The sequence below is a fragment of the Trachymyrmex cornetzi genome, unplaced genomic scaffold (genome assembly GCF_001594075.2).
Source record: "Trachymyrmex cornetzi isolate Tcor2-1 unplaced genomic scaffold, Tcor1.1 scaffold64, whole genome shotgun sequence".
Taxonomy (NCBI): domain Eukaryota; kingdom Metazoa; phylum Arthropoda; class Insecta; order Hymenoptera; family Formicidae; genus Trachymyrmex; species Trachymyrmex cornetzi.
The window spans coordinates 27226-50486 of record NW_017299959.1 but is presented as its reverse complement, the minus strand read 5'-3'; the positions used below and the strand labels follow the sequence as shown (position 1 = coordinate 50486).

The window sequence follows — 23261 nt, the reverse complement described above, 5'->3', positions numbered from 1 at the left end:
TTTGTGTGCGCAAAAGTGCTTGTAGGCAATAATACATGTAGGCAAAAGTAACTCCGTTTCTAAAATTTTTATTTGTGCGCAAAAGAGCATGTAGACAATCGAGCTGTAGGCAAAAGTAACTCCGTTTCTAAAATTTTTATTTGTGCGCAAAAGCGCATGTAGGCAATCGAGCTGTAGGCAATAGTACATGTAGGCAATACTACATGTAGGCAAAAGTAACTCCGTTTCTAAACTTTTTATTTGTGTGCAAAAGCGCATGTAGGCAATCGAGCTATAAGGCAATCGAGCTGTAGGCAATCGAGCTGTAGGCAATAATACATGTAGGCAATCGAACTGTAGGCAAAAGTGATGTAGGCAAAAGGTACTGTAGGCAATCGATTTGTAGGCAAACGGGATCCCCCCGCTTGATTAGAAGAACTAACTTGATTAAAGGAATTATTTTTAATTTGGTATAGGATACCTGACAAATCTCTACCACCCGAGCCGCTGTATAAAAACTCATCACCATTGTCGTAGTCCTCCGCATATCCACCCGACAAAACAATAGAATATGCACAGTCACTTGCTCGTCCATGGATGCCACCTACGGGCGGTCTATGCACTCCCGCTTCCGAAACCTAAAGAGATCTCTTTTTCATATTCATTTGAAAGACAAATTTATCAAGATCAAGATACTACGTGGAAGAAACTACATAGGCCGGTATTTGTAGTCAGATCTTATATTCAAGACCGTCTTAAGTACAGTTTTAAGAAGTCACGAACCAATCAGAGGGCCGCATTAGCGACTTAAGACATTACTTAAGATGGTCTTAAAATAAGAACCGACTATGAATGCCGGCCATAGAATTTATTTTCTTTACCTGCATTCTAAACATCCAAGTAGTACCAACATCCACACCTGGAATTTCTCCACTATGATGAGAAGAAACAAGGCCACAGACTTTTTGTCTCCCAACACAAGCCATTCCACCACCCCAGTTTCGCTCCTTTCCAGAGCAGATAAATTGCTTTTTTGTCTTTTTCAATTTGTCTCCTGCCTGTAATAAATAGAATAGTAACGGCACTAATAATAAAAAGTGTGGCAAATTATCAATAAAAGTATATATGCCTTGACAATTTCGTTTTCATCGTTTTTGCATTCAGGGCAATACCAATCAGTTTCTTCTGGCAGTTTTAGAAGTGGTGGGTTCAGGCATTTCATATGAAACATATAATCACACTCGTCGCAAATCAAAAGTGTATCCTCTTCTTCTTTGCCTGCACAGATTTTACAGCCGCAGTTTCGACATTGTTCATTAGGATTGTCCTCACACTCATCACAATTAGGAACTGTAGGTCTGCGTTTGCCATTACTCGTCATTAATCGTTCGTCTTCTACAGTTCTCTCTGTTAATAATTTGGGTGCTTCTATAGCGTATATCTCTTCTTTGATTCTCTTTCGAATGCAAACAGTACCGCTGTGTTCAAAGAAAAAATAATACAAATCAAAATTTTTTTGTGTAATTTTTGTACATTTTAAATTTTACATTTTATTATTTTGCTTTATATACTGATATGACAGAACAAAGACATACCTGTTGATATGCAGTTGTCCAAATAACTCTCGTAATCTTCTTTTCGTTATTATATCAATTATAGTGAAGTCATACCACAGTCCAATTTTCTCGGCATCATCCAAGTTATAATTAATCATGACTTTTTGACCAATGAATAATTCATCAAATAATATAGAACGTTGTGCACGCGGTCGTATATATACTTCGGGTATATCATCAGGACACAGTGTGTTATCAAACTCCCATGATATTTTATAGAACATTTGAGTTTCCTTTTTATAAATATTTTCTATAATAGCTTCGTACCAGGTACCAGTCTTATCATACATACAATCAACCGCATCACCAATTTTGTAATATAAACTCTCAGCTTTTTCTAAATTTGTTTCTAGTTCTTCTTTTTCTAATTCTTTTTCTTCGTCCACTTTTTCCTCTTTTGTATTTTCTTTGTTCTCAACATCATTTACCACTGTCTTTACCATAAGTAATATGGTATCATTAAATTGAATATTGTAATTAGCAAGATGATAGCCATTTTCTAATTGTTTTCCAGAAAAGAATAATCGTTGCAAGTCCTTTTCAACATTCAGCTGTTTTTCAACCTTACACTGAATAACAAAAACATCCATATAAATATATATTATACATTGTTAAATAGTATTTATATACATAGAGGAAAGAAATACACCCTATTATGAGATACCGAATTTATTTTGGATAAATGCTAGAAGTCTTTGGGCAGAACTTAAAAAAATTATAGATCTCATTTTGAAGGGAATTTAATAAACTTTAAAATAACATTATATATATAAAATTCCATTTTTTTTAAATTAAAGAAATGTAAAAAGTGAGCAAATCATAAAGTCAAAAAATTGTGCTCCTAATATGAAGTGCCCCGAGAAATCGATAGTAAAATGCAAAATATATCAGTATAGCAATTAAAAAACTTTATTTCATGTTTCTAAAATGCAAACAAACACAGCCAGCGTGCGTGAAAAATGAGCATGCTATAGATTATACCCAGAACTCGTCTTCAGGTAGTTGGAATCAAGCATCGCAGAAATAGGCACTCGACGTTCATTCCGGTTGTCCTTTTTATTATAGTTCAATAACATTTACTTTTTAGCAACGATTTTCACTATAACATAGGAGCATGGGTTATTTCATATTAGAAATACTCTGGGTATCTCATATTACGATTTCCACGCTTTATGGTTTTATAATCATCAAATCTAACTTATGTAATTAAACAATTCAACATATCCCGTATTTTTCTATTAGTACGACCTTACTCTATCACTACATGAAGAATTTATTGTCAAATATTTATTTATTGAATAATAAACAAGATTTAAAGGCTCATCTCAATGAAATTTGAAGATATCCAAATTCCAAAATCTTTTTTTTGACAATGACTACAGGCATGATGTAATAATGAATTTTCTACTAAATAGTTTTCAATCCAAGAATAATAAATTCATGGTGGAACCAATAGATAGCGTTTATTAGTTTAGTAGAAACGCCATTATCTCGTATTAGGCGCCTATCTCATAATAAGGGGCTTTCCTCTATATATATATACACTACGCGCAGAAATTAAAGCATTACCTCTCACACCTTCGAAAAATGGGTAAACTTCAAAAAGAGTGTAACTTCTACAAAAATGGTCAAAGTGAGATTTTAAGAAAAGCATTTTGTAGCTTGAAATCTCTACTTTCCAAATCTGTATAATGAAATAACGATTCGACTAATTTTTACGGAACTGCATGATTATAAAGGAAAATCCGTAAAATCTGAAAATTTTTTGTAAACTTTGCACAGTTTCATGCCGTAATTGAGAAGTCGGGCACAAATACAATTCGCAGCTTTCGAAAGTGTGATCCTTTACCTTTAATTTACTTTTTTTTACCGAGAAATTCATTGAAGTAAAAATGGTCCCTTTGACTTTGACTGCTCATAAAAAACGAATGGAGTGACGTACATTTTTAAAAAAAGCAAAAAAAAGTTCAAAATTTTCTCTTTAAGATGCTTTTATCAATTTTTAGACACAGATAAGCTTTTTATGTAAAAACTTAAGTGAAAGGCAAAGTTGAAAACTGAGACAATTATCTGTTTCTATTCAACTCGATCTATTCTGATCAAAAAGAGAGAGAAACCCTATGATATTAACGTAATTTTACACTTTAGGGTTTACTGATTTCAACGAGACTCATACAAAACAATTGCGACATTTTTAAACTAATGTCCTTCATGCTCGAAGTTACGATTTTGGGCAAGACGACATTTGCTGATTTGAATTTAATCTTATATCGCAGCATGCGATCACACCGTAGATTGAGCGCCGTAACGTAAGTTGGCACGCTTGTCAGGCGATCTTCTCCAATCTTCACTACGCGCTATGGAGTACTTCAAATGTATTCCGCGCTCTAAACAGTAAACACTTTTGATTTATCTACCGAAGAGAAGCAGATTGGGAATACGATTGTTTCATACGTACTTATTGAAACATTGCTTTACATTACGAACATTTTATGCATTTAATGTATGTAAAAACATTTTTAATACTTGTTAGATTTGTTAGATTTTTGCGCATTTCTTTGTTATTTTAATCACATTATTTCTAGGATAATCTTCGTAAATTCTTGTGTACAATGCTGCGACAACATCTTACTGAATATGATGCGATACGCATCGTCACACTGTTACAAGAAGGTCACAGTCAACGATATGTCGCATATTTAGTAGGAGTTAATCAATCTGTTGTTAGTCGAATTTATTCTCGATTTCAAGATATTGGTGAATTTCATAGGCGCTAAGGTCAGGGACGCCGTTGTACGACTGCTGAAAGAGACGATAGAAATATTGTTAGACACGTTCTTCAAGACCGTACGACCACTGCAGCAGATATTGCTAGACGATTTGTTAATCGAAGACAGTATCCTCGATATCCTATATCTGCAACAACAGTTAGAAATCGTTTAATGCCCATTTCCACCAATATAGATTAACTTTAATCTCGGTTCAACTTACTCTTCGTCTTTTTCTAATCTTTAGAACTAGAAAAAGACAAAGAGTAAGTTGAACCGAGATTAAAGTTGATCTGCGTTGGTGGAAACGGACCTAAGAGAAACTAATTTTCGCTCACGTCGGCCGGTGCGTGTACCTATGTTAAGTCGTCGTTACAGATATAATGCACATTTGACATAAGCACGAATACAAGTATGGCGTCGTCGTGAAGAGCGAAACGAAGAGAATTGCCGTATGCCAATTAGAAGTTTCTTTGGTGGATCCGTTATGGTATGGGCAGGTATAACCAAGCTCGATTTAACCAATAATAAGATTTTATTCGGACCGATAAGAATTAAACACTGAGTATAAGCATATTCAAGCCTATGACGGTCAAAGCTAGATCTTTTTTTTTACCTAAATAATTCCCAGTGAATTATCTATATCCTATATATGTACATGTATACATATATCATATTTTTGTAGTTATTCAAACTGCGCGCCAAAATTTTTCCGGACTTTATCTAACGCAATTAAACTACTGCAATAATACCACAAGTTAAATTAAATTGACAATGTGCTGAAAACTTTAAGTAAATCTCGATTTAAGCGCACTCCTCTTATTATTATATCACCTCCTGGATTAACGTCTATACGATATATCACGCTTCGGATAACGCTAAGGGCCATTCCACACAAACTTGCAGAGCCACATAACCATATGCATAAAGAAAATTATCCAATCATATTTCTGTCATAAAGCCAAGCGTAAACTACGATTGGATGATTTTCTTTATGCATATGTTTATGCAGCTATGCAAGTTTGTGTGGAATGGCCCTAATACCAGCGGTGTGATCGCATGCTGCGATATATAATAGCGTTTTCTCTTGGAATACACAGGGTGCAGTCTCACACCGCACCAGTTGCGTGTAAGCGCTACACTCAGCTACAATGCCTGCTACACTACACTAGAGTGGTGCACACCATGGTGTACACTGTATCATTATTATGCTAAAACCCTGTTCCCGCTTGACTTTTATTTTCAAATTTTAAATGTCACACTGGTTCTACACGGTCTCTTTGAGACGGTGTAGCAAAATCCCACTTCGTGCATAAAATTTACACTATACCGTAGCCACGGAAACACGGTACACCGAATGAGTTCGCTTACTATCAGCCATGGAAACACGGTACACGGTCTGAGTGTTGCAGTAGTGGGCGATAGTGCAGCCAAGAGAAAATGCTACAAGATTATATTCAAATCAGCAAATATCGTCTTGCCCAAAATCGTAACTTCAAGCATGAAGGACATTAGTTCAAAAATGTCGCAAATGTTTTGTATGAGTCTCGTTGAAATCAGTAAACCCTAAAGTGTAAAATTACGTTAATATCATAGGGTTTCTCTCTCTTTTTGATCAGAACAAATCGAGTTGAATAGAAACAGATAATTGTCTCAGTTTTCAACTTTACCTTTCACTTAAGTTTTTACATAAAAAGCTTATCTGTATCTAAAAATTGATAAAAGCATCTTAAAAAGAAAACTTTGAACTTTTTTTTGCTTTTTTTAAAAATGTACGTCACTCCGTTCGTCTTTTATGAGCAGTCAAAGTCAAAGGGACCATTTTTACTTCAATGTTGAATAACTCGGTAAAAAAAAGTAAATTAAAGGTAAAGGATCACACTTTCGAAAGCTGTGAATTGTATTTGTGACTTCTCATTTACGGCATAAAACTGTGTAAAGTTTACAAAAAATTTTCAGATTTTACGGATCTTCCTTTACAATCACATGCAGTTCCGTAAAAATCAATCGAATCGTTATTTCATTATACAGATTTGGAAAGTAGAGATTTCAAGCAAAATGCTTTTCTTAAAATCTCACTTTGACCATTTTTGTAGAAGTTGCACTCTTTTTGAAGTTTACCCATTTTTCGAAGGTGCAAGAGGTGATGCTTTAATTTCTGCGTGTAGTGTGTGTGTGTGTGTATATATATATATATATATATATATATATAACCAAATCTTATATCTTAGAGAATGTATAAATATTTTGAAAGGCGTTCAAATTGAAATTATAATTTATAACACTTTAACAGAGTTACAAGATTAGACACAAAGCAACCTGTGTGTCTGAATGATTTCAAAGTTACAAGGTATTGTAGTAAAAAAACATGAATAGTAAATATTGTTCAAGGTCGTAATCACGCTACAGGTTGCTGGTTATAGTTGATTCTATTTTCACCAATCACGTCTCAGTTAATCTGCATCATGATTGACTAAAATAGAACCAGCAACCGTAATCGATAACCAATAGCGTGATTATAGTCTAATGTTCATTATTCTATTTAATGCTTTACAAAAAATGCTCAAAAATTTCTCTATCAACTTTGACACAAACTTTCTAGCACAAATTAATAAATTACTTGCTTTCAGCAGGGAAACCCGTTCTATTATATTAAATATTATCTATAACAGACAAGTTATTCTACATTATGAATTATAATAAACATATTAATCATAGATTAATCTCTTTTTTGCTCAGTGAGCACTCAAGGAACGGTTTTCTCTACTGAACGCAGCTATTATTGCTTCAGATTTGTTGAAAAATATTTGGCATTTTGTAGATGATAGTGGAGGTATCAATTGTTATAATTTTATTAGGTCCTGACCTTACACCATTGGATTTTTTTCTTTGAGGACAAATGAAAGACCTAGTCTGCTGAAATCATCTATAAAATTCCAAATATTTTTCAACAGTCCAGGCACAATAGCTCTGACATGAATAATATTCATTGTTGTGCTTAATGTATATTATATTCTTATAATATATAATAAATAAGGTGGTAAACGATACCTTTAACTCTTCCACTGTGGTACATCTGCTAACTTTCAGCGATATCTTCTTTCCGTCTAAAGTTTTTAATTTAATAGACATATTAACGAAATGAAGTTTTCGTTGTAGATCAGAAAAATAAGAAATAAATCAGAATCGTAGAATGATAATCGGAATGAAGACCAGATTCTGGACGAAGATTAGAGGTTAAAACGTAAACAAGACCAGACTGAAACGTGAGAACCTCGGTGAGAACACGTATCGGAGGCAAAAATGCGAGTGAACGATGCAAAATATCAAACTACTTTTGCTCATGCACTTTGCGAATGCTGCTCTATCTATTCGTTGCCGTTATTTCAACCAGTTTTGACGTGACGAACAGTCATTGGATGTCGTCAGACTTTGGCGGGAACACAGAAGCGGGAACAGATGTATCGCTATACAACTGATAGCTCGCCGCGCACGCGCTGGAGAGGGAGAAGTCGTTGGCAGATGTTGCATGGAGTGTGAGGGGGGGGGGGGAATTTCCCCCTCATTCTATTGTAAAGCGGGAAGCACAGACTGTTGCGTAAGGGCCTGCGCACAATAGAGGAACAAGAATTAGATATTAAGATTTCAACCTATCAGAAACCGTGTATTCCGATGTAATCAGTTTCTGATAGGTTAAAATCTTAATATCTAATTCCTGTTCCTCTATTGTGCTCAGGCCCTTAAGCCCATGACACATACAAGAACGTAATGGCCGCAGCACACACTCTTGCATAAGGGCCTGCACGGAAAAAGTTATTATAAAAAATAACTTATAATAGTTATTATAATAGTTATAATAATAGTTATAATAATAATTATATAATAGTTATTATAACAATTATAAAAAAATAACTGCAAAGTAACTGAAAAAACGTTTCCTAATTCTTCTTATTTCTTTACGAATGTCAATGTTCTAGTTTTGTTATTTTCACCTACGCATTCATTTGCTTAGTATTGAGAAACTGTATTTTCAGAATTTTTTCTCTGATTTTTCAATATTTTTAACAGAATTTTTTAATGTAATATTTAGGAGTAAGTTACATCTGCGAGAATTTTAAGACTGTTATTGTTTCATGTACAGTCAGTTACTAAAAGGTTGCAACACTTTTTTTCGATGGGTTTTGGTATGCCGCTTGCTTACCAAGCGATTGGTTCTTACTCACAGCTCCATAAATAAGAACTAATTGCTCGGTGAGTAGGCTGCATTCCGAAACGCATCGAGGAAAAGGTGTTGCAACCTTTTAGTAACTGTACATAGTTATTATATTACTGAATTGTTTTATATATATAGGTATATATATATATATATATATACCTATATACAATATATATGTATATGCGTGTATTACTTGAGTGTATTAATATTTTAATATTGTTTTCGATTTTTCGAGAAATTGTTTTCCCCCTTTGTTTATCTGGGACTACTAAAGTTTAAAAATAAAAGTGCCTTTTAATATTTACTTATCTTACATTTTATTTTATTTACTAACTACTTACTTAAAAGCCTTGCAAGAGAACATACAGATATATCCCAGCAAGTAAATACAAGACTCAAAGTTACCAATAAATAATCATCTGTAAAATGTTTTAATTTATCAACTTATTAATAATTTATAACATCCAGATAAGTTAACAAAAATTGAGATAGCGAACATCTAACAGGAATTCTTTTGTATATATTCACACATAGTACATCTATGCCTCTTATATGTATGTACACATTCATACAGTTCAAAAGCTGCATTCGATTTGAACGCTAACGCGCTAGCGCTTATTATGATCATTTTGCCTTTATTATTCATTAGCCCATTTTAGACAATCTACAATTCGCAATCAAATTGGGAATAGAATTCTATTTATAATTTTGGATGTCGTATAACGTAGAAAACATTGGAAGAAATAAAATATACACATGTAGAAGAGAGAGATATATATCGCTATATATTTTCTATGGCCGGTATTCATAGTCAGATTTTATATTCAAGACCATCTTAAAGCCTTGTGTCGACGATGCTAGAAATCGGTCCGAGATCTCGGATGAAGAAAGAATTGACCAATCGCAATGGTCAGGTGATTGTTCAAATGTGATTTGTTAATTTTTTCTCTGTCCGAGATCTCGGACCGATTTCTAGCATTGTGGACACAAGGCTTAAGAACGGTCTTAAGAAGTCACGAACCAATCAGAGGGCATTAGCGTCTTAAGACATTACTTAAGACGGTCTTGAAATAAGAATCGACTATGAATACCGGCCTATATATTTCTTCCAATGTTTTCTATGTTACACAACATGCAAAATTATAAATAGAATTCTATTTCAAATTTGGTAGAGAATTATAGATTGTCTAAAATATGCGCGCTTAGGCCATAGAACATAGGCCGCGGTCCGATTCACGCTTATAGCTGCGTGATTAGTGCGCTCACGGTTGCTTATGGTTGGTCCACTTGCAGCGCCAGTGTGAACACAGTGACGTCATAGTTATATAGCACTCACGGTGCTTATAGCGTTTTCGGCCCGATCGGGTTTGCACAACCTGGGTTAGATTAATCTTTCCTATTGGTTGATGTTACACGCTCTACCAATAGGAGAGCGCAAAACGCCGTTAATCGGCTACGCCGCCCCGAACCTAAGCATTACTGTCTACAATTGGGTTTATTACCGAAAACTAAATAATTCCGATCGGAACTCATTCCAAGCCAATTTCATAATACGTCCTATCAAAATACTAGAGAGACTACCTATCGTGTCTAACGGAATTTCCGTGACCGTAGCGCCTGTATCTATAATTCGGTCAAATACATGAATTTTAATATTTAATTAAAAATGTCTGGATGATTCACAAATGTTTTTAATGGTACTTCATAACTCTTCATACAAAATACAAACGATTCCATGTATAAACTTTGTTGAATTTAGATCCGGTTAATTATTTCAGTCAAGTACATGATCCAAAAAAGATTTATTAATTGTAATTAATACAATGACTCTCACAAACCTTTTTATTTGCACTTCAAAACTCTTCATACGAAATACAAACGATTTAAAATAATAATTTTTACAACCGGAGGTTTTGTTCGGTCAAGTACATATGAATGCCTAGTAACTGTAATGAAATAAAAAGAAATAAAACTATTTCTATCTCTTTCTATTTCATTACAGTTACTAGGCTGGTTAAGTTAACTGAGCTTGGTGAAAGTGGCCCTAAACGTACCGTGTAGCAGAGGCATTGTTTTTTGGAGGAATATAACGACTACGAATGTTATGAAATACGATTAATGCCCGTTCAATTGTGCCCAAACTCTTATTATAGGCCGGTATTCATGGTCGAATCTTATTTCAAGACCATCTCAGGCGTCGTCTACAATACACGGAGTAAGAAGTAAGAGTAAGAAATTGACCAATCACAGTCGAATGTGAGAAGAATAATCGACTGTGATTGGTCAATTTCTTACTCTTACTTCTTACTCCATGTATTGTAGACGGGCCTTCAAGTAATGTCTTAAAACGCTAATGCAGCCTTCTGATTGGTTCGTGATTTCTTAAGACCGTACTTAAGACGGTCTCAAATATAAGGGTGGAGTCCCATGAAGCGTGTTTGCCGCGTATCGCGTAACCAATCAATAATCAGTAAAACGCGAAACCACAACAGCGGATCGCTTCTGATTACGCGGTTAATACACCTCATGGGACTCCAGCCTAAGATTCGATCGATTCGACTATGAATACCGGCCTAGTGACTATACATGTTGAATGTTGGTAGAATGGAGCCATCTTGTGTTGAATGGAAGAGAGCGGAAGTGGTGCAGGAAACGGCAGACGGCACGGCACAGCGCGGCGCGGGCGCGGGCGCGAGCGCGAACGGCGGTGACCGGATGTATGTACGTCGGGTGTCGAAACAGCAATCCGACACCTGTCGACATCATCGAAACCGTCACCTGGGTGGGAGGTTCGTGCGCCGCTCGCCATATCCGTCCCGTCGTACGGCGGGAATAAATGCGCGCGGGTGCCGCGGATCGCGGTGCCGAGGCCGCGGCGTCGCGCTTGACGCCGCGAGTGCTTGTCGACGGTGACGCCGTCGGCCATGTTTGTTGTGTAGTTTCGGAGGGATGATAAGCGCACGCGACGGACGGCGTCGGGAGATTTTGAATGAGACGCGTGTGTGAGCCTCGGCCGCGTTACGTTCGTTTCGTGCCGGTGTGCGAGCGCGCCGGCCGCCGCCGACTCGCCGCGGAGTATGGTAAGCAATCGCTTTTCGTTCTTCCCTCTTCTCCGGCCGGCCCACCCGCCAATTTTCGCGCGAATTTTCACCTGTCCCACGATTCCTTCGCTCACTGTGGTTCGTTATCATCTCCGCGCCCCGTAACCCGTTACCCCTCCTACCGATCTCATCTACGATGCGATGCAATGTAACGTAACTGCCCGTCACGTCACGTCACGTCACGTCACGTCACGTCGTATACTTTGAAAAATCCTTGTGCGGGCAGGATAATAATAAGCGATCCTCCGTCAGATTCTAGAATTCTTTTAAGACGGAATTTGTCGACCGGCATATAATGTCTCCCGGCGAAACCGCCGCGACGCGACGCGACGCGACGTACAGGCGGCGGGCCGCATGTAAATCGATATACGGCTCTCCGTACCGCGTACGTGTGTGAATGTGTACATTCGCGCGCGTCTGCACATGGACGTACATACATCCATACACGGCATACGCAGCGGGACCGTCGAGCGTGGGCGCCCAAAGAGGCGACTTGAATGTGTATGTGCGTGCCCTCACGCACACAGACGCGCTTCCGGAACGCCCCTTTTTATGAAACGATCGAACTTCTTTCCCGCGCGATCTTAGCCGGCGCGAAACGTCCCGCGCGCTGACGTCTCGTCAGATCTCTGCGATCTCGGCTCTTTGAAACCTCTTCAAAGCCGGTGACTACTCCGTTTTGTTTCTTGCTGCCGAACGCCGCGACATCCGCGACACTTGACGGATCCGAAAACACTCAGGTCGAAATAAATAACGATTTCTGATATGAATACCTCACTCTTAATTATTTTGGAAAATTGCGATAAAAATTGAAGATTTTAACAAATTTTTAAAAGTGAAATAAACTTATTTCTTTTTTAAAAATAAGTATGTTAAAATCTTCAATTTTTATCGTAATTTTTAATATATCCCAAAAAAATATTTCCCCAAAAATATGATTTTTAGAAGCAAAGTAATTTTAATACATGTTTTGTATCAAGCAAAACCTTGTTAGATATACGTTTTACTTACGTTTACGTTATCTTTTTTCCCGTAAGAACTCTTTAAGATTAGTATTGTACCATTTCAGGATACTTAACAACTTTGTTGAAATGTGGCTGAGAAGTGAACGGATTAGCAGGAGATTGCGTGGCCGTTTAAGTTTAAGCGGTGTAACGGCATCAAAGGCAACCGGCCAACGAGCGCAAGTTTCAAGAAAAGTACAACATATTAGTAACAGTAGTCGAGTAATAACGTCAAGTAAATGCAGCCGATTGAGTCAGTGGCGACGTAGATCATCCAGTTTTTTAAAAGAAGTAAGTTAAATATCTATCAAAGATAAAAGATTTAAAAGAAATTCTTGTTCATGTCATATGCACTATGATATCGTATACTTTTGTACTCTCAACAGGCTATTTTTGCATTTTTTTTCTATTAAAGATTGTTACTTCCATAGGCTTGTAAAGAAAATGTTTTACACTTTGCCAAATCCACGCCTATTAGACGGGAAAGAGGACCTCGCAGAAGAAAATGCATAAAACGTTCGATGGTTACATCGACCCCTTTGCATCGTGCTCCACCAATTGATACAGTTATTGTAAGTTGCTCTATGATGAAGGTAGCTGTATCACTTATATCCAATTTCTTCACCTCTAGATAACTTTATTTAAGAGATAGATATCTTGCACATTACAATGGAGATATCTCCTAGATAAAGTTATCCGCAACTTATCTGGAAGTGAAGAAATTGGGCATAAATTATTACAATGTAATACATGCGTTTTCTAGTCTGCTAAAAACGCGTCGCCATCTAAAGTTTCGGAAGAGTCCAAGGAAAATTGGAATGGCGGATCTACTCTGCCTCTTTTCTCGTCAGTAACGAATACAGACTCGCGAGGTTTGATGATACCACCGGTACATGACTTGAAATCTTCCATACCAAGTGTATCTTCGCTGACGTGTCTAATGCCTCCGGTATCTCTAGGATCGCAATCAGATCTCGCATGCTTGCTTGATGATGAAGGAAGCAAGAACAACGGTACTCGTATACTTATACATACGCTTGCGTAATCAAATTAATCCTAATTTATATTTTTACGTTGTCTCTTTTCCTTTCTTTTTTTTTCTTATAGATACTACACTACCATCATCGATACACTACTCCTCCTTATACGCGCATGCCGAAACTTCTGCAGAATATTACAGTTTGATGCACTCAACGTCGATATATAACGTCCGTACCGCGTATAACTCGTCCGACAAATACTTCCCGAACGGAGGAAAGTACTCGCTAATCGATAACAATGAAAACCGCAGTGATCTCCCAAAAGATCAATATGCTATTGAAACAGACCCAACAAAATATGAAACAACTGCTGGATATCCCAGTACAAAATACAGTATACCAGCAAGTATGTACAATATAAATCCTCATCATCCATCTGATACGAATGGCAATCTTAGTGACAAATATGATTCCGAGGACGTCGGCAGTCGTTATCACGAGGTTGAATACATGGAGGTGGGTAGCGAGGAGATAGTAGAATCTTGCGATGTAGAGAACATGGTTACTCAAGTTCAGGAAGATTGGGAGCCATTCGATCCTTATGTCTTCATCAAGCACTTGCCGCCCCTTACGCCGGCGATGAGAGCGAGATGTCCGGCTCTACCACTCAAAACACGGAGTAGTCCGGAATTCAGTCTGGTCCTGGATTTGGTATGCTCGCTCAACACACTCGGAACAAGTACACATATACACGTAGATAAAAATCTTAACACGTACATTTATTAGACATTGTCTAAATATTTAAACACAGGTTTAGATGTTGTCATTCTAATGTTATTTTTATTTTCTACATGATAAAATTCTTAACATTTCCGTCTCCATATATACATTTACGATATAAGAGCAGTGATTAATAGCTATATTTATCTATGATCCTTTTGCAGGATGAAACATTGGTTCACTGCAGTCTGCAAGAACTATCTGATGCGGCATTTCGCTTCCCAGTAGTCTTTCAAGACGTAACGTACACGGTATTCGTTAGAACGCGACCGTACTTTCGCGAATTCCTCGAACATGTCTCGTCGCTTTACGAGGTGATTTTATTCACGGCGAGCAAGCGAGTGTATGCCAACAAACTGATGAATCTATTGGATCCAACACGAAAGCTGATCAAGTATCGTCTGTTCAGGGAACACTGTGTATGCGTTAATGGAAATTACATAAAGGACTTGTCCATCTTAGGCAGGGATCTATCTAAAACCGTCATTATTGACAATAGCCCACAAGCATTTGGATATCAGGTAACTTAATATGGCTTGTCATTTATATATAAATACATCTGATACAATCACTAATATAGAATATATACTTATGAAAACCATGTGTTTTGTGTTACAGCTAGAAAATGGTATACCTATAGAAAGTTGGTTTGCCGATCGTTCAGATAACGAACTAATGAAATTATTACCATTTTTAGAAAATCTGGTAAACTGGGTAAGCTCTTATCATATATATTCTCTGATATATTTACTATTAGAATACAGTTATTTAGTAATTTTTTGAATTATTTTTATATTGCAGGGAGGTGACGTAAGGCCACGCATTAGAGAACAGTTCCGACTATTCAGCTTTCTACCACCGGATTAATTTAAATAGCGCATACACACAAAATTTAAGGTTGTTGAGGTATCTCACACCAACAAAAAAAAAAAGAAAAAATACAAAATATCTTAAAAGATACTGAATAGATAAATAATAGTTATTCCGCGATACGTAGCATAAGCCGCTATAATACTTTACAATGTTTCACAAATGAATATATGCCTGTTGGTATATAGAGATGAAATTAAATACTTTTAGATTTTTGAAATTACCGTTCTGATTCATTGTTCGTAAAAGAAAAGAATCTGTAAACAAAGGTGTTGCATATGTGCGATTTTGTTAGTACATTCGTTTAGATTTAAAGTCAAAAGTTAAAAAAAAATCAAATGTCAAGAAAATATCAGTGAGCATAATAGTCTTGTGATTACTGTATAGTTTCTATTAATACTTCCAAATGAATACCAAGTCTCTCCATAACGTGATTGTACGACCTCTGTGTATATAATGAGACTCGTATCTTTTACGTACAAAATATTATTTCACAATTTATTATTACAACATAATGTTTAAGAGCAATATATTTGTGATTAATAATTCATTGATTTTTTCTGTATCGTCAATATGTGGAATTTATGATCTCTGTTTATCTTACTATTTGAGATTTTAAAAATATTTTTTTAATTTTATTTAAAATCTTTTATTTTTACACATTTTTTCTCTCTTTCTCTCCCTCCTGATTATATATTTTATGTTTTAATTATGATGAATTACTTATATTTTTAAAGCAATTTTTAAATCTGTACATCTAAATTGCAATTCTTGAAAAAAATTTATATATATATATACATATATGTGTATATATATACATATACGAAGATGTTAAGAATATCTGTCAATAATTATATAATTATATAATTATGCGTATCATATAATTATATAATTATACACGATTACATGTGCTACATTATAAATCTGTGTATAATTTATAATATAATAAGTATAGACCGAATTCAGTATCAAAAAGAACAGAATTAGCAGCATAATGTAACAGAAAGCATCGCAGAAATCTTACATCTCGTAGTGTTTATGATAGTTTAAGATTATACTCACATTATGCACAAATAATAATAATAAAGCAAATTGATTGTTATTTGTGAAATTATTTGAATCACGTACAGCCACACACAAATCACCCCGAAGTTAAATTCTTAACGACAGTGTTATTGTTATAAAACTAAATTGACAACAGACATAATATCAATAAAATAATGAATATAGACAGATTTCTCTTGATTTGCGTTTCAATGGTGCAATGACTGAAACGCTGGAGACAAGAAACATATTGAACATTAATATAGACTCAAAGAAAGATTGTATTCAAATTTTACATGCAGTCATTACATATATACACAACGTATACATCGAAAGTTACCTCTCCTATATCTGTATACAACAGACATAAAATTGGAGATTGGTGTATTGACTAGAAAATTGTTTCTCCCTGCATCTACATTACTGTACATGTATGATATACTTTAACGTAACAGTGCGCGCTTAACAATATACATAATATTACTAATTACATACTTGAATAAAATAATTATAAATATATAGAAAGATATAAATATCACCAGGAACATTGATATGACATAATCGACGGCACATTTTATGAACACGAGATTTTATACCTAGTAAATAGCTTCCGAAAACCATGCTTCAACGTGTTTTGGCATGCTTTTATTGCCTAACATTGGGATATCACGTTTGAATTTAGTTTAAACAAAAGTCGTCGTTTTCTTTTAATTCGATATCCTCGGTACGGTTGAATCATTGGCTTAATTCTTGAACTCCAGCGTTTCATTAGTCTGACTGTCTATAGCTTGAGGAGAAAAAAAGCTGAAAAATGTTATGTGCAATATTACGCATTTAAAAGACATTATATCATGGAATGATCAACTTTAATATATATAATATATATATAATATATATATATATATACCTATATATATCTCATGTGTTTATAACAATCTAAAACATGAAAGTGTACTACATGTCATACTTCAACATTACTCGCACTTCAGATATATCCATCTTGCGGCATGAGGAAATAAATATTTTTAAACGTTTCCTATTTGGTAACACAAGTTGACATAAGTATCGTTCTGTTTTTGTTACTTATGAAATGCCAAGAAAGAACATTTGTGTTACTTATGTCACTAAACAGAGAGCGTTCTTTACAGCATTAAGAATCGAGTCATTTTATTGAATGTTACAAAGATTTTCCTTGATATGATCATCCTTGGTCGCGTTAGTGGCAAAGCACAGGAACTTCAATTTACGATGAACATAATCGGTGTACCGCAACTCGATATATCTAAAGTCCGAGTAAAGTTCTATCTAATCCTCCGTACGCTGAAAATACCTAATCTCGATGCGTTTACAGAGATTCACGAGCTTCGGATGATCCCGTACGATCATTGCCAGCTTGTTGTCAAGTAGCGGCGTCGTGATTATCGTGAATATGTGACCAAAAACCAAAGCGTCCAACTCGTTGGGTTTGCTACATACAAAATCATGCGAAAAAAATCTCGTTAATATCGCATTTAGCGGTCGATACGTATATTTATATATTTATATATTTGTAAAATCGTTACATATTTACTTAGAAAAAGTTAGATATATTTCGTTAATTTATTGACAATGTAAAAGAATGTTCGGAAAGAGGAGGAAGCGATTCAGGTTGTGATCGAAAGCCATCCCATAGAGTATCTTTGGAGGATGATTCAATTATTTCAAACTCTTCTGCAATCTCATTTTGTATTCCAAAATTAAAGTAACGATGTTCGATTCTGAACATATGCTCGATAAGCTTGGAAAACTGACGAATTATGGCAGCGACTTCTTCATTGTAAGGGAAGGAGGGCGACGTGAGAGTGTAAATATGACCGTATACCAGGGCATCGACTTCGGTGGGTCTTATGGAACAAGATTGTAATTTGTTAAGTGTCAACTGAATTGATAACAAAAAGGAGTGAGAAGAAACACAATCACTACTTACTCTTTCCCAAAGAAAAATTCTTCATCCGCTAGCCTCTCAGATAATGCTATGCAACACTTTTTTACGTCGTCGAAAACTTCATCCAAACTTTTGTTGTACCAGCCAAGTACGCTGAGTTTTTTTATGACTTCTCGTCTCTTCTGCCAATTCAGATAATGATTAAGTGGCCAAGGGTATACGCTTCCATGCCTCTGCTTTGTGACGTTCAAAATTGCAGGGTCTACCCAGCAGATGTACAGTTCCGCATTAACAAATACATTGTTAACAAGAGACTGGTATGCCCTCATGTCTACTTTGCCATCAGGATCCAGATGATCGGAAAGGCTTACTCCTTTACTTCCTATGTGTGCCACTATACCATCAAACTCAGATATTAACTTTGTGCCGCACTTGATGAAGGGCACGCGGCCCGACGGTGACATAAACTCTGCATTCTTTCTCGGTTCTATTTGAAAATCGAGCTGACACATCTTGAGGAAAGCCTGTACCGCAAGACAGTTTGCATTGTCGGGAAGCAAAATTTGCTCGACCTCGTAAGGCTGATACAAGGTAATCGGTTGTGGCCATGGCTCCTGAGCTGCGACAAGAGAATGTAATCGTTAGCGACACTCATAAGATGGTTCACCTATATTCTCTAATAACACTTACATAATAGGTACTCGCATACACATACATGTGAAGAAGTAATGAGTGAAAAGCTACGATATAAGGGAAAAAAACCGGACAATTGAGGTAAGATCGAATAGTTGATTATTTACGAATTTGACGAACAGCATGCAAGAAGGCTACGCACGGTTTTGTTTACAGTTTTATTGATACAAGGTTAGATCCCTCAAGCAGGATTTGTAGGAACGGCGGTTTGGACAATGCGATTCAACGCAATTTTCAGCGTTACCTTCTAATTCCACCGCGATCGAATCGCCCAGCAATACGTGCGGCATGTCTATGACAATCGTACCAAATCGTACGACGACGCTGCCAGCCGGCTGCCTCTTATTTCGCTACCTCAAAATCCACAACCGATCGCTCGCATAAAAGCGCCACGAGCGAGAAACGAGCACGCTACACGCACTTTCTCTCTTACGGCGTCATATGTTTATATCCAGTTTATATCATTATATCTTACGCGAAGTCGACAAAAATAGACCAATTTCATGGAAAATTTGACTATATTTTGATTATATTTCACTGACACATTACTGTGTAATTATATATTTCACCGACAAGATACGATTTCATTTGCAGCTTAGATTAAAATATCTAAATGGACAATTTACGCTTTTTATTTCAATGACAAGATTATGCTTGTGATTTTATGAAATGTTATTATTTATTCATATTCATTTTTATTTAAGATGTTGTAACTGTAATTAAAGATTGAGGAAAAATTTTTTATATAGTAAGGACAAGATTTTGCTGGCAATTATTTAACGAATTGTCAGAGTTATGGTCTTTTCATTTACTTAACATTGTATAGTTGTACTTGTATTTATGATTTACCTTTGTAACATTGAAAATTATCTGATTGGAGTTGAAATGTTTGTAACTTTATGATTCTAATTTAATTAAATTTGTTTGTTTAAATATTGGTTCTATGCCCTTTTTAATTGTCATATTGTTTTATACATACGGAACCTTATAATTACTTATTATATTTTGATTAATTTAATCAGCGATAAATTTATCAAATGATATACTTTTTAGTATTTCGAATGTGGGTGGAATTGTTGTTGTGGAAAGAGTTTGATAAATGTTATTATGTGTAGTTACAATTAAAGCGTGTTGGCTTCTCGTCCAATCAAATTAATTGCCGATTACTTATAAATTAAATTAAATGGAGTTTAATTGAAAGTGTCATATTTACCATGTAAATTAATAAAGCATCGATCGAGATACTTCCTCGTGGAAATAGCTCCGGTTTCTTCCGTGTCGACTCGAGATTTCTCCTGAATTGTTGCAAATTAAATCTTACAATTAAATCAAATCTCTGTCTCGCAGTTATTTATGAAATTAAAAATTATACATCATTTTTATATTATATGTTACATTAATTATTATATTATTCGTCGAAAAATAACCTTTGAGGACTTGAGACCAGACAGAAATGCATGCAGAACACGTGCGTGCAATGACAAATTATTTTTCTTCTCTATATCTTGAAACTCATTTTGATAAGAATGCATGGTCGTTAAACAAGAACCTCGCATTTTCCTCTTGATAAGACTTGTAATTTTCCGCCGTTTAAATTTTCGTTGTTTTATAGCTGCGATGTGTTTTTTTTTCTAAAGGTGCAATTTCATACAACGAAGGAAAGCTGGCTTTATCCCCACTTCGACCACAATCAAAACAGCATTCAAAAGCTGTTCGCTCTTCTACTTCCTTTTCACGAAGCGTATTTTCGCTGACTTTAGTTAGAAATGAAACTAGCGAACAATCGTTGGAGAGCTGAAAAAAAAGGGAAACGATGGAATTCAGCAACAGAACAAAAAATCTTGCGCTACGAGATAATAAAATAGAATAAAGAGTATTTCAAAACAAAAATTAATTGATTCATATACGTATATGCGCGAATGTGCGAACTGAATTTTTTAATATTGAAATGAGATGAAAATTACAAAGTGAGCAAATTTATTAAAATATTTATAATTCCATTAGTCAAATTCTGGTGAATTTGCTCACTTTTGTAATTTTTATCTTGTTTGAAAATACACAATCGATCCTCAGACAGAGATCTTCAAGTTTTTGGAGATTTTTACTACAATTGTTTGCAACATATATTCGAATTATACATTGAAAATTTATATTTAAATTATACGTATTTAAGTTACTATATATTATATAACGTGTATTAAATATATAAAAACTCCAACTTATATGTCAAGTTTATAATTAGATAAATTTAACATTTGTTAACCATTTCTATCACGTTTCGTTATTCACAGAATATATTGTATCAATATTATAATTTCTTTTAACCAGAGTTTGTAGAAATCATGTTTTAAACATATTTTAAACTATTTAAAACATCCTTAATCGATGTTTTTAACATATTTTAAAAAGTTTTTTTATAATACTATCTAAAGCATGTACGAAGCATTAAAAACATGTTAAAGGAACATTTATGTAAAAAAAAAACATTTTTTTGCCAACCCTGCTTTTAACAATATACATCTAATAATAGTTTGTTCAGCAATTGTGTGGATTTAAAATATATATTAAAAATGAAATATGAGCGAGGGAAAAAATTGATTCTCTCCAGTTTAATTGTAATTTCTGGAATAGCAATCGCGTACTATTACAAATTGCAGACTTTTATCGCCGACAAACATGCGTACTATGTCAAGATCGATCAAATGGGTGAGAACCTTCCGGGTGGTCCGAACTCCGAAGTCATTGGGGGCGGAAGGGGGGAGCGCTCTGAACGTTGGAACATGTTTGCGATTGATCGCGATTAATTGCGGAGGACGATTGGCATGCGTGACGTTTGTCGCCTCGCCGCCAATCACGCGATCTCATTGGCCCGAGAGGCCGAAAATCGAATTAAATTCCATCGAGACGCGACAGTTGCCGATACCGGGATCCCGTTTCGATTAATATATAAGAGGATCGTGTGAGAGAGAAAAAGAAAAAGAAAAAGAAAAAGGAACGAAAAACAGAGAAGAAAGATGGAAAAAAGTCTTCGATTTGGCGTATTATAAATACACCAGAAGATTGAAGATAAAGCAGAAGTAATATATTTTTTAGTGACGAATCACTATCTTTTTTGATATCATAGATTTTTATGATATGTCATAAAGCTTGAACTTTATCGTTTAGACAAGTTAAGCTTTTGTTCTAAAAAATATTGCAAATATATAGAAAATATATTTATATATTTATATATTACATAGATATATATGTAATTAATAAATTATGTAAATGTTAGAAATTAGAATTAGAATTAAGAAAGAAGTGCGTATTCCTGAGCGAGTATATAAGCGTCGAGTCACCGTCCTCCTCACGTCCGTCTACACGTTCTAAACGTTCTATAGCTTTTGCATGTGTCTGTATCGTCTGTATGTACATACGCGCGAATACGAGTACGAGCAGTACGAGTGAGCTGTGAAGGTAGAGGAGCATCGCGTTGCGCAGACGGCCCGCGCCGTCGTCGTCGGGCGACCAGCAGTACCAGCACTACGTACCAGCAGGCCGCCAGTCTACCTAAGTCCATCGTTCGCGCTCGCGCCACGCTGTCATCTTCCTGCGCTAAGCGCTACGTTCGGAGTAGGTATACTGTACTTGACTGTACTTGTTGCTTACGGACAGGGCAGGGGCCGCGCGGCGCAGTTTGTCACGGGGCATAGATAGAAGTGGGATACTGGGAGAGGAGGGTGCGAAGAAGTAGCGGCCGGTCGCGCGGTCGTGCGAGAAGAGGCGAGAAGAGAAGAGACGGGACGGGACGAGACGAGACGAGAAGAGAAGTAGGAAAGAAAGGGAAGACTACACGCACGGCACGGCTGTCGGCGCACCGGCCACGCACGGCTCTCCACGCGACACCTTCGTGTCGCACGCGCCGATCAGCGCGGATCAACGTAAGCCGGGTGAGAAAGAAACAAAGAGAGATCAAGCGTGTCTCGGTGACGATCCACGACGATGAACATGCTGTTCGTCATCGTCGTCAGGATCGTCACCGATGTACATCAGCACTGGTCAGCATTCGACGCCAGCAGGGTAGCCTCGATCGAACGACGGGGACGGGGCACAACGTATCGTGTCCCCAGCTACCCCACCGCGAGAACTCAAAAGCCCTGGCCTTCCTAACCTAAATTCTAAATTCTGTCAGTCGGCTCAGTCGGCGCCGAGACCAACCGAAACTACCGAACGTCCCGAACGGTAGTCGGTACATCGAGGAAGGGAGAAGGAGGACGGCGACGAGGTTTCTCTCCTCGTTCCCTTCT

The 23261-nt window shown here is 36.3% G+C and overlaps 4 protein-coding genes across 9 annotated transcripts in view; 2 read left to right on the top strand and 2 right to left on the bottom strand.

Annotated features, from left to right (window-relative positions):
• Window positions 1-7926, bottom strand: part of UHRF1 (ubiquitin-like with PHD and ring finger domains 1) — an 11106-nt gene extending 3180 nt beyond the window's left edge. The window contains exons 1-5 of the mRNA XM_018516434.1: window positions 7415-7926; window positions 1575-2164; window positions 1109-1457; window positions 861-1037; window positions 461-617 (exon numbers count right to left, since the gene is read on the bottom strand). Of these exons, the coding sequence (XP_018371936.1) occupies window positions 461-617; window positions 861-1037; window positions 1109-1457; window positions 1575-2164; window positions 7415-7495 (1354 nt within the window). The 5' untranslated portion in view covers window positions 7496-7926. The remainder of the gene's footprint in view (window positions 1-460; window positions 618-860; window positions 1038-1108; window positions 1458-1574; window positions 2165-7414) is intronic.
• A 3382-nt stretch (window positions 7927-11308) lies between these two features.
• Window positions 11309-15884, top strand: LOC108766883 (CTD small phosphatase-like protein 2). The gene is made up of 8 exons (XM_018516432.1): window positions 11309-11659; window positions 12750-12975; window positions 13116-13256; window positions 13448-13697; window positions 13792-14375; window positions 14609-14965; window positions 15063-15158; window positions 15246-15884. Exons 2-8 carry the CDS (start codon window positions 12772-12774, stop codon window positions 15309-15311), a joined length of 1698 nt encoding a protein of 565 aa, XP_018371934.1. The 5' UTR covers window positions 11309-11659; window positions 12750-12771; the 3' UTR covers window positions 15312-15884.
• A 271-nt stretch (window positions 15885-16155) lies between these two features.
• LOC108766926 (metaxin-2) lies at window positions 16156-20764 on the bottom strand. 5 transcript variants are annotated; one of them, XM_018516496.1, is made up of 5 exons: window positions 20403-20764; window positions 20189-20270; window positions 18325-18901; window positions 17689-17826; window positions 16156-17162 (listed from the first exon to the last, which is right to left on the bottom strand). In XM_018516496.1, exons 1-5 carry the CDS (start codon window positions 20529-20531, stop codon window positions 17102-17104), a joined length of 987 nt encoding a protein of 328 aa, XP_018371998.1. In that variant the 5' UTR covers window positions 20532-20764; the 3' UTR covers window positions 16156-17101. The 5 variants fall into 5 exon arrangements, with proteins under 5 accessions (XP_018371998.1, XP_018372000.1, XP_018372001.1 ...); XM_018516495.1 differs by lacking the exon at window positions 16156-17162 and adding an exon at window positions 17929-18241 and having other exon boundaries at window positions 17746-17826; XM_018516498.1 differs by lacking the exons at window positions 20189-20270; window positions 20403-20764 and adding an exon at window positions 19220-19396.
• Window positions 20765-22327: 1563 nt separating this feature from the next.
• Window positions 22328-23261, top strand: part of LOC108766925 (zinc transporter foi) — an 8149-nt gene continuing 7215 nt past the window's right edge. Inside the window, exon 1 of one of the 2 annotated variants that reach the window (XM_018516494.1) lies at window positions 22328-22587. The gene's annotated coding sequence lies outside the window, so the exon portion shown is untranslated. Of the gene's footprint in view, window positions 22905-23261 lie in introns of both variants that reach the window. The other variant, XM_018516493.1, reaches the window with a different exon arrangement.